The following is an 11,471-nucleotide window of genomic DNA, read 5'->3' as shown; positions in this document are numbered from 1 at the left end:
GATGTAAATAAGTTTTACTAATGCAATAAAGACAACAGGACGTATACGTAATCTACCCCTTATAAGCGAAAAATGTGTTGCCTATCTTATGGCGCCATATCATATTTTATGACCAAAATGTTAAAAATGGAATATTTCACGATAAAATATAATTAAAGCTTGTAGAATTTGTTTTGATAAAGATTAATAGACATTTTAAATCTCTTGTAACCGTATTCACTCTTATACTTAAAGATGGGGTTCTTAACAACTTTCTAGCCAGATAAACCATTACTGCCGCGTTACTATCCCCCACCCGTCGTTGGCCCCACTGTGCCAGCTCCAATGCGTCCCACTGTCCGTCGGTTGCTTCGTCACTTTGTTGCGTGTTCGTGATGCAGTTGTTGTTTGCCCTGGTTGTTGCAGTTGTTGGTGCTGTTGTTGCTGGGTCTCCGGTTTAGACAGCCGGGCTTCGGACTCCGGGTCTCCTCTGCCTGCCTCCCTCTCTCTTTCGCTGCTCCCCCTCACACCCGCACACAGCCCCTTCGACCAACAACCGACTTCGGTCATCGTGGATTTCTCTGCTCTCCGTTTTGCGGACCTGCATTTTGCTCTGCACTCTTCGCTGCTCTTTTGTTTCGCTTTTCGCTGCTTCTAATGCTCGTCCGCCACTCACCCCTTCCCCGACAACACCCTCTCGTTTTCGGTGGCTCCAAGTTAGAGAGAGGGAGAGAGAGGAGACCCCCAATGAAAGAGAGGTAGCTTGTTTATCGTTGCCTTTCTTTTGGGCAGCCTGCCCGCTGCTTTTTTCCGCCTCCTCCATCTTCCTCTTATTCTTTCAGTGCTTTTCTTCTCTGTTGTTTTTCGGTTTTTGCAGCTCTGAGCTTCGCTGCTTCTGCCGCTGCTGCGCTATGTTGTTGCTTTTTGTCTGTCTCCTCTTTGGTCTTGTTGCTTGTGTCTGTTTTGCTTTTTCGCCCTGCCATCTTACACACTTACTCACTCACACAGATACAAGCACCTACACGCGGAGACTTTTGTATGTAAAACTGACGTCGTCGCTGCTGACTCTTCTTTCCTTTTTCTGTCTTTTTTTTTTTTTGCACATTCTCCCTGTTCTCTCTTCTCGCCTGCATTTTGTGTATCTCATCTCGTGTACGCTTTCGCTGCCTTTCCAATCTCTTCGGCATCGGGGCAACAACAACGAAAAGCTGGCGTCGCCGTCGCCGTCATCGTTTTCTCTATTTTCCTCAATCGCTGTGCCTTTTCATTTTCAATTCGCATATTTTTGCAAACTCTACTTTCAGTTATTCGCCGATAATTGATGTCAAAGGACGCAGTTGTGCTCCGCCGGCGCAGTTTCACATCGCCTTTGGAATCATTGCCGCGGTACGGTATCATTCAGTGCCAGTGTGACCAGTTTCGCTGTGGCCATGCCCAAGGAGGATCCGTTCGTAAATCGAGCCCAGCTCTTGAAGGCGATCAAGAAATATCCGGAGATCTGGGACTCCAACAACAAGCTGCACATGTGCCGCAGCGTCACATCGCCCATGTGGACAGAGATCGCCGAGCAGTTCGGCGGTCATGTGCCGACAGGTGAGCCCACCAAGAATGTACCCGTCCCTACGAACCATTCCGCTTTCCGACATAAGCACCCCTCACACTCTACGCCACTGCTCCATTCGCCAGCTAGCTAGCAGTGTTGCCATTTGTTGCTGCCTTTCGCACTCTCCTTTCGCCAGCTCTTTCGAGGCGCATTCAGTGGCGCAGGCATGTGCTTTTGAAAGGGGGCTGAAAATCACTTTATTTAAAGTAAGTTGGTCCAACCTGAACATTTTAAAGTTCACTGCTCAATAACAAAAATCTACGTTGAATCAATATTCCTAAAGGGTTCATTATTTTCTTAAATTACGTCACTGCACTTGGCTAAAATTAGACAAAGGGCATTTCGGATAGAAAGTAAAGGTTTCTGTCCGTTTGGAATAATAGAGGAGCCTACGCCACTATATAATGCAAATTGAAGCACTCGCAGTAGAAATAATTGACGGGTGGAATGTACTTTGATGAATGCAATTGGGTGGCTTAATGTAAGCTTAGTTATCTGCACCGTGCCACAAGATATTACAATATTCATGAATGAAAAGACTAAACTTCGCACTCTTAGGCCTCTTAAGCCATAATCTCAATATTTGAAATATCTATTTCTTGGAAGTTTCAATAATCACGATTCACGATTAATATTCTTTAAAAAAGAAAATGTTTACCATATTTATTTATAATTTTCAGTTAAGCTGCAATCGATCTGGAGCCAGATGAAGTACCACTATCACAACTTGGTCCACCGCCAGATCCTCCACAAGGATCGATTCAACACCAAGTGGGAGCACTTCGAGCCCATGTCCTTCATGTATAACATTACGGTGGCAAAGATCGTAGGCGCTCAGTCGAGCGGCGGCAGTGGCGGAGGCACCTCCTCCGATGCCCCATCCACAGCCACTGAAGCAGCAACTGTGGGGGAGGAACCTGCTGCCCCAGTGGCGCCTCCGCCATTACCCACCGCCACCCATGGTCGCGGACGACCCAGTGGTAGCTTCAGCTGGCTGCAGACCGCAACCACACCCACCGCCCCTCAACTGCCGCATCTAATCACTCAGCCGCCCCATAGTCAAGGTCATGGCATGACATATACCGCTTTCACGGGGCTGGTACCTCCACCGGCCACTGTGGCCTCAGAGACGGTGGCCACGCCGCCGCGAAAGTTGGGCCGCCCCAGTTCGTTGCACAATAGCATGCGCGGACGTATCATCGATGCCATCAAGACGCGTCCATCGTTGTGGGCTGGGCGCCAGCGGAGTGAGAAAGGACAGGGTCAGAGTAGAACCTCAGCGGTTTGGAAGGAAGCGGCCATGGAGATGGGTCTGACACCGAGTAAGTTAGTCCCGTCTAAGTAGATTATATCCATCGAAATATATAGCATGTAGCAAACTAATTTAATATTGTGTTAAAAGGATGTTACTAATGTCCTGACGAATTGGTATTAAAATAAGCTTAAGTAGCTTAAAGGAATGTGAATTATAAAAAGTTCCCCAACCCTCCCAAAACATCTTATACTTTGCAGCTCTTATGCAAACGCGCTGGTCAATCATCAAGCAGCGCTACGTAGACGAACTGCAGAAGGAGCGCCACGCCCAATACTCCCACCAATCCTTCCGCTCCACGTGGGAACACTTCGATCGAATGTCCTTCATGCGGGAAATTCTGCTAAAGAAGGTCGATGAGAGGGAGCAGACACGCGAACAGATCCAGGAGATCGTTAGCGAGCAGCAGCACCACCAGCAGACGCAGCACCATCCGTCACAGCACTTGCACCACTACCGTCCACCACAGCCGCCAGCAGGATTGGTGGAGCACGCCCAGGACATGCCAATCGGATTGGTGCAGCACCACCATCAGGAGGGACACCATCCGACTTTGGCCATGCACCATCCGCAGCACTCGCAGCCCATTCGCCGTCGGGTCAAGCACGAGTCCGATCTCGAGTGGGATCCCTTTGAGATGATTCTCCATGTCCATGGTGCCGGAGAGCCAGCTGCCAATTGAAGACTGAGCAAATAGGGGCAGTTAAGCCCTAGACACACCTGAGAAAAAGCCTGCACCACTTTGTTTTTTTTTTGGGCACTAATTAATATTAACTTACTAGATCAAATACTTCAATATAATTGAACAAAATTAACAAGATTTCACTTGTTTTTTTTTCTTGATTTGATATAGGTTTCTTCTCAGGTGCAATTTGAAGACCCTAAAATAATCGTCAGATGTAAAATCACTAGCTATACCGCATGCCCCTACTATTGAAAAACCTTTTTGTAATTCCATTTTCTACTACTCCGCAAATAAATACATCACTAAGATATACATAATATTTAATTTGTATATTTTGGTTGGAAATAAATTCACTTAGCATATATATTCCAATTTGTGTAGTCTAGAAACTTCCATGTATTTCTGAAGGATTAATGAATTAAAATTAAATTAGGGCTCATTCAATGCGAAACTGAAATGGATACTACTCACGTTATATAACCGAGTGGTATACATTTCATCAATATCAATTTCGAGAAAAATGCGATTGTAATTTCCGAATGAAAGGAGATTTATTCCATCTGAAGTGCTTTGCACTCAATCAATTGCGATAATCGTGATGCGATGCGACGGATTCGAGATTCGAGAACGCTCCGAGCGCGAAAACTAAATTATGCTAATTCTCACAGTGTGTGCAACATTTGTCGATTGCCAAACTGGCAAACATGTTTCAAATACACACACACATACACATTGCCGCACATGGAGTCGTCCCATAAAGCCACCATCCATCCAGCCATCCTGCCATCCTGGCTTCCTGGCATCCAGTGTTTTGTGGATTTGTGTAAATTTCTGGCTGAGGGCCAAGGGCGGAACACGCGTAATTCCAATCACGTGCCAGCCCAGAAAAGAAAAGTTCTCAAACTGTAAAACGTTTATCAAAACGTATAGCTGCCCCGTTTTCGTTTCGCCCAAGAGCCACCCACATAATTGGCCCAAAGGATGCCGCCTCATCTTACATCCTCAGCACCCAACACCCCTTTTATTTTTCATCCGCCCGCAGACTCCGACAATATCTTCAATAATAAATGCATTTCACTGTCGAATTTGCCGCATTTTGCACAACACACGTGCCTTAAATAATTCACGTCGCATTTAGCGGCGTTTTTGCCAAGCCTCTAATGGGCCCAGCGATTTGTAGTGGGCGTGGCGGTGGGGCGGTACGGCAATAGGTGGAGGCGTGGCACGCCGCCAGGTAAAGTGGAAAGTAGTTGGCTACGTTTTACGTTCTAGTTCGGGGCGAAAATTTGCCTAAAAACTCAAGTAGTTTGTTCAAACTTTTATGCTCCGTGCATTTATCAACGCCAGCTAAGCGGGGAAATGCGGTCGGGTGTGTGTTGGGTGGGGGGTGGGGTTAGGGTGAAAGAGGGGTGGAAAAGCTGGGTGGAAAACCCATCCAGGAGTCCATGAAGCGCAGCAGCCCGGAGCAACAGCGCTGCCGTGTAAAAGTTTCCACAAAGCCATGGGTGGGTTAGATGATGGAGCGTTATTTAAATGGTTTTCGGATGCGTACGTGCGAAAATGTTAGTAACAACGGCAGGTGCTACAAACCATGTTAGAATTTCTTTGCCTGGGAAAAAAATGTTCGTGATTTGTTGGCTCCACCGATTTTTATAGGCGTCATAGAAAGGAAGGTTTCGGCGTTTTTCACTTGTAATCAGTTTACTGATATGCAAACTATTTGCAAACAATATTACATACAAAAGGCCAAACGCAATGCATCGAAAAAAGTTTCTTAAAATTTTATAACTGAGGTAAAAATTCGTCGTAATTCCATGAAATATATAAGTTTCAATTATTTGTGTTTTGGGAGCATTTTACTGTTTTCATAATTTCTTGTAAATATTTCATAAGGGGACGTTTTCTTTTTTTATTATTCCCCTGTTATTACATTTTTGTACTTTTCTACGTTGATTTTGAAACATTCTGAAAATTTTAAACAATGTTGAGTTGATAATGTTTATTATATGTATATCTTTCTTGTCCCAACATAACTACTTTATGCTGAAATATGATTTATAAAGTGACAATGGGAATACTAATATTTTTGCATGGGTTCGGTGTAATGGCTTTCGAGTGGAACGTGAGCCGGGAAAACTTCGCTTGCCTAAATGCTCGGTAGGTGATTTCTTTCCGCAGGAAGTACGCATACACACGCACTTAACACACACAGACGCACACTCTCAAATCATTTTCCACGCCCACTCGCCCACACACACACACACACACTTACTCACACACACACACATGATAAGAATGCTTATGTGAATTATCGCACATTTTACGGCATCGAAAAAAGGGGTTTCGGGGGACTTTGTAACGGGAAAGAACTAGAAAACTTGTCTAAAAGTGCGCACTCCACTCATATATATATATATATGTATACATATCTCCAAGGCGGACACGCCGACAGTAGCGCATAAAAACTTTTAAATTTACTTTTGCTAAGAGTTTTTCCCGCCCCCTAACCAGCCACGCCCCCTCATGCCCATGCATATTCATTTCAAAATCCACACACACACACACATATGGCCAAGTTTTCTTGGAAAACTTCCTTTACCCCTTTTCACCGCCAGAAAAATCAACGAACTGTGAGAGAGGCAAACACAAAAAAAGTTTCGGGTAAAAGGTATGGCATGGGTTTCTGGGGTTTTTCTAGCCACCTTCCCAAAGGTGATGGTGGATGGAGTGGGGGGGAGGGATTTTCCGGATACGGATCCGGAGCGGCATCGCTTAATAGAGCTGCCAAAATTTGTGTGCCTCAGGTTGCGTCGCTTGTCGGCAGACGCCGCGTTACAAGCACTCCAAATTGCTCACTTCTCGAGGCGCTCCGTTTAAATCCTTCCCCCCACCCCGCACCTATTTATGCCCCATCGTAATGCCCCTACTTTCCCCATCTTTCCCGCTTTTAAAGCCCTGCCACCGAAATCCCAGCCAATTCCCCCAACTGCCATGCAACTATGATGTTGCTGTCTTCCCATTTTGGCACACTTGTCTATTTTTCGGACTTGCCACAGTGGAAATGTATCGAGCTTTGCCAGCAATGAGTTTCACTTTACATGTATTTGAAAAAAAAAAATATATATAAGAAAATAATTGAAAGTTAATGTTAAATGAAATTCGTTAAATTCCTTATTTCAATACATTTAGTCTATGTGCTTTTATTCGTTTTTTAGGAAAACTTCCCCCACTTTTTTATGGGTCAGTATATATTATCAAATTGTTCCATCTTGATACATACTGGCAGTCAAAAACACTCGTCCCCATCGAAAGCATCTAAGAAAATCAAACCTGGCCAAGGATTCATAACGCCAGCTCCTTGGGTTCAGCCCACCCCGGATGGCTTTGAATACGAAAATTCCAAAATAACTTCGATAAGTTCTTTATTTGACAAGTTACCCACTGTGCCATTTGGGTCTACTTTCTACCCAACTCCAAGGACCTTCATTTCGTGCAGGCCCTTTTTTGCCGCTGCTGTTGTTGTTGTTGTTTGTGAATGGTGGGTTTGCTGAAAAATGTTGGCCCACGTATCCTGCAGCAATTCGTAAACTAATTCTACATACGTGCCCGTGTCAGCCATCACCCATCCGCCCTGTTGGCCCACCGACCCACCGACCCATCGCTCCTTTCCCTTTTGGCTTCCCGCAGAGCGACCAAATCGTTACGTGCGTTGGGCCACGGTGGCGCCCTCTGTGGGCCGTGCGTCATGTTTTGATTGGCGTCATGTACACACGGACGGGGATTCGCTCCGGCTTTCCGCACAGAACGGTTGTATGGGTGGGATACATATGTGGATACGGTTGGTGGATGCACCGAAAACAAATGCTAAAATATTTACCCACAGCAGTTATTTTATGCACATGAGTTCTGAATCAAAATTTATGTTAATTACGATTATTAAAACACAGCGTGGGAAAAAAAAACGTACTAGAAAAACATCATGAGTGCATGGATTGTTTTCCTTTCTAAAAATAATACTAAAGCTTCAATTACGTTTTAAATAAAGAATGAATTAAATAATCCATACATACACAATAGAAAGTAATATTTTTTTACCTAGAAATGAGAATGGTTTCTTTGATTATTTTGGTAAAAACAGGAAGTTATTGATATGAAAATATATCCCTACTATTTTCCTTTCTAAATTTGCCTCCGACTTTGATTAGTTTTTCCAGTGTGCGTGGTTTAGATTTGCCTTCTTTTTTTTGCTAATAAATAATTGCATTTTCACCTCAAGAACTCACTGACAGACGATGCCCGAAGGGGGTCGGGGGGGCAAAGGACCTGGGTGATTTTCTCCGAGGGCGACACAATTCAATTTGCCCGCGTTTCCGTTGCGACTGCAGGTGCCTGGCTGGTGTATTGCCAGTTTTTTTGTAATTCCATTTCTGATTTCATATTTCGCTGTCACTGTGAAATGATTCAATTTTGCAGATTTCTTTGGAAGGGTGGCAATATTTGCATGCCGGGCATGTATCTATGTATCTTTTTTATATCCTTTCCGTCTGCGTGCCGTTATCAATCACAAACGAAATGCGAATTGTGCGCAAATTTGTTGCATACGCAGAAATATTTGCTATATTGCATGGCAATCAAAGCGCCGCATGATTGACACGCCAAATGGAATATTTTCGAGTGATATTTCGCAGCTGCAAATGCACTGACCTGAAACATGTCAAAGTCTGTCTATCTTTCGATATCTAAGAGCAACAATATCCAATATAAGTCCATCTGAAAATCACAATTATGTCATGGACTTTCCACCAGAAACTCTTAAATAATAAACTCTTATATTAAATATTAAAAACCAAAAGAAATCACATATTGCTGCTGCTGAACTAAGTGTAAAGTTTTTAAATTTCCATTTTAATATTTTATTGCTTTTCAAAACAAGTTTATTGGTTTATAGATTTCTCGAAACTGAAACACTTTATTAAGATGCGTTTCCTGCTAGACGTTTAACAATTCATAAACGTAGCATTGCTTCCCTCGAAATCCTATTAAACATAATAGCCGTAAGCAGATTTCACCTAATAACCTTCGCATAGGCGAACTCAATTAGCATGGAGGTTAATTGCTCCAGTTTCGATTGCACAATCCATCGGACAGGTAAGAGCCTTTCAAGACCTCAGATTCCTTAGGGAGCGACCTTGTCCACGTATTCTATGCAAATTCTTCGCACAAAGGAGCTGGCCACAAAGAGGCGAGTCACTTAGGCCGGTAGTCTTTCTGATTCCACGCGGCATCCTTGAGACTCTCGGCTCTTTAATGCCGGAAGTGTCCTTCGCAGAACTCGCACGTGTGTCGGCATAAAATAATGCGACATTTTTATGGCCCGGCCGAGTGCCGCTTTGGGCCCCTTTCTCTTTCGCACCTTCGGGCTGACAGCTCAACTTAAAGCGGTGTTAAAATTTATGAATGAATTTGACTAGGACACCGCCGACACACACACACACACACACACAGGAAGCAGGATTCTGGCAGCAGGTAAGCAATAACTCAGTCCCTGCCCGGGAGTTTTTCTAATTTCTTTTGGCTAAAATACAGTTTCGGTCCTTGCATAGTAAAAATGCCCAAAGATTTATGATGAGGCTCGTTGAACGTGCACACATCCACTTTTACATCCCATTCCCGAAAAGTAAGAGAGAGCGCTTCAGCTAATCCTGAATGAATGAATTGGGCTCCTGGGCTGTCGTCCTCGCTCCTGCGGAATGGAATGCAAATCCGTTGATTTAGAAATTCCATTAATATCGGAGTTCCAAACGCCCGCCGCCCATATTCTTTATCAATATGCCCCACACGAGGCCCACGGCCACCCAAAACACTCAAATAAATGTAAATGTATATGCATATGGCGAAAATCAAGTTCCCAACATGCTCATATGTGTATCCGAATAGGTTGGTGTTTAGGTGTATCCGAAAGATATGGACAACTGGTTGACTTTTGAGCAGCTGGGTCTTGTAAGGTCAGAATTAGACATAAAACTTTGGCAAATCTGTTTGAATTGAATTAATTATTTTATAACTAAATGAAGTACTTATTTTGTATCAATTTTTCGTTTTAAATATTAAAATTACCTAATTTGTATACTTTATATACAAATATACATTACACCCTTAAATTCAAATTAAGCCTGTGATAACAAAATGATATCGTAACTGAATTAATATATAACTATTTAGGCCAATAGCTTGTCATGCAACTCCGAATAAACTGAATAATTTAGATCTCTGTCTGTACACACAGAGCAGACAAGTTTGTTATTTATTTTTCGTCTTGGCCAGAGTCTTGGGTCAGAATAAACATGTCAGCCATATTCTGGCGACACTAATATCCAAATTCATGTGTTCAATATTGGCCAACACCAGGGACAATGCAGTGGTCACACTGCAACCCACCCATTCAGATGGTAAATAGATGTTGACCAAGCCAAGACCAAGGCCTCCATGGTCATGCTATCAGTGTCGACTGACCACATTAGCATGTCACTCGGCGGTAAACAGAGAAAAGTTGAGGAAACTTCTTGGAAAACTTTGCTTATGTTTGTGTGTCTTCGAGGAAAAACTTGGCAGATAAACAAAAATCGTTGAATAGATTCGACGGGCGGCTGAGTTGAATGAGTGAGTAGTTGAGTATATAGTTGAGAATATGAACGCGTTACTTTCCTTTTTTGGCTATTGACACATTTGTGACATCCGACGACGACGAGTTGCTTAAGCAAATACTGAAAATTTATGGGCGTGGCACAGGGACTTGTTTCGGTTTCGGTTCGATTCGGTTCGATTCGTTTCCGCTGACCAAACGGGTCAATTCCATCGACCAAGGCCCACAGAAGACTAGACTGCGTGCGAGTGTCATTTTCATTCTGTTTATTTGTCAGTCATTATTTTGGGGCAAATATTGACGCTCTTGTCATGCCCAGTAGCACTCTGCGTTAATTGATTTCGAATTCGTAGCCACTTTTTATTGTTATTATAGCAGAGCCCAAACAAACTGCCCTGCAATCACACACTCGATTGCGGACCTACCTTCTATTCCCACCTCACAGCTCCCATGGAGTTGGCCAAACCATCGAGTTACCGGAGCAAAGTAATCAAATATCCAACTCCAACCAGTTTAAGTCTGAGCATCCATGACTTGCACTCACTTAAATTGTCAAACTTTTGTACTTTTACGAGCCATTTCGAATGGCTGTTTTGTGGAATTCTGGTGTCTTAAATTATCTTAGTATTTATAAACATCGCTGGCCATCAAAATCGATTTGTCACACAGTATTAAAAGGCACTCTGCTAAATTTAAAATATTACGAGATCTTTGTACTAACTAATTTGCATGTCACTTAAAATTATGCAAAGTCAATTGATATTTGAAAAGTTCATTTTTTATCGAGAGCTTTTATCAGCATATTGTCTCTAATGGTTTTTATGAATATAAAATGTTATAAAATAAAGAGACACATTTAAATTGTGGAATTTTGAATTGGTGGGAATGTTTTGCTAGAATAATTCACATTATTATTAGAAAGAAAAAAAACTGGTTTAATATTGTTATTGTTGGAAGTGTCTAATATTATATATTCGGTGCTCATAACAAGAAATACCTATGCAACATTTTACCAAGGGAAAATAATTATTTTTTCAAGCATATAATAATGTATTTAAAGTGTGCCTTTTGCATCCGTTTATAAATTTGCCAATTAAGCCTTGTAGCATTTCATTAAAACTTATTTATAGAAGAATACCACAGCAAGTGTAATCGCATGTTTTTTAAAATTGCAAAAACCGTGACGTTAATCCCTAGATTAATCACATTCGGATTGTCAACTGGTCTTTCTTCGCCGCTGCGAGATCAA

At 42.8% G+C, this 11,471-nt stretch overlaps 1 protein-coding gene and 1 long non-coding RNA gene across 3 annotated transcripts; one reads left to right on the top strand and one right to left on the bottom strand.

Moving 5' to 3' along the window:
* Positions 1–283: 283 nt before the first annotated feature.
* On the bottom strand, positions 284–1,498 carry lncRNA:CR45036 (long non-coding RNA:CR45036). The gene has a single exon (NR_124888.1). It is a non-coding gene; the product is annotated as a long non-coding RNA:CR45036 (long non-coding RNA).
* CG6163 (uncharacterized protein) lies at positions 1,296–4,195 on the top strand. Of its 2 annotated transcripts, none has more exons than NM_140203.1 (3): positions 1,296–1,572; positions 2,263–2,904; positions 3,095–4,195. In NM_140203.1, exons 1-3 carry the CDS (start codon positions 1,410–1,412, stop codon positions 3,574–3,576), a joined length of 1,287 nt encoding a protein of 428 aa, NP_648460.1. In that variant the 5' UTR covers positions 1,296–1,409; the 3' UTR covers positions 3,577–4,195. The 2 variants fall into 2 exon arrangements, with proteins under 2 accessions (NP_648460.1, NP_001261709.1); NM_001274780.1 differs by having other exon boundaries at positions 3,095–3,782.
* Positions 4,196–11,471: the final 7,276 nt, after the last annotated feature.

Source organism: Drosophila melanogaster, chromosome 3L, assembly GCF_000001215.4.
Source record: "Drosophila melanogaster chromosome 3L".
In the NCBI taxonomy this organism is placed as follows: Eukaryota; Metazoa; Arthropoda; class Insecta; order Diptera; family Drosophilidae; genus Drosophila; species Drosophila melanogaster.
Note: the sequence above shows the minus strand (reverse complement) of the source record. Positions and strands in the feature narration are given on the sequence as shown.

Bases quoted from the DNA above. Each gene is read 5' to 3' on its own strand.
- CG6163 (NM_140203.1), top strand. From the start codon at position 1,410: ATGCCCAAGGAGGATCCGTTCGTAAATCGAGCCCAGCTCTTGAAGGCG. The intron at 1,573-2,262 runs GTGAGCCCACCA...TATAATTTTCAG, and splicing joins CGGCGGTCATGTGCCGACAG to TTAAGCTGCAATCGATCTGG. The intron at 2,905-3,094 runs GTAAGTTAGTCC...TATACTTTGCAG, and splicing joins GGAGATGGGTCTGACACCGA to CTCTTATGCAAACGCGCTGG.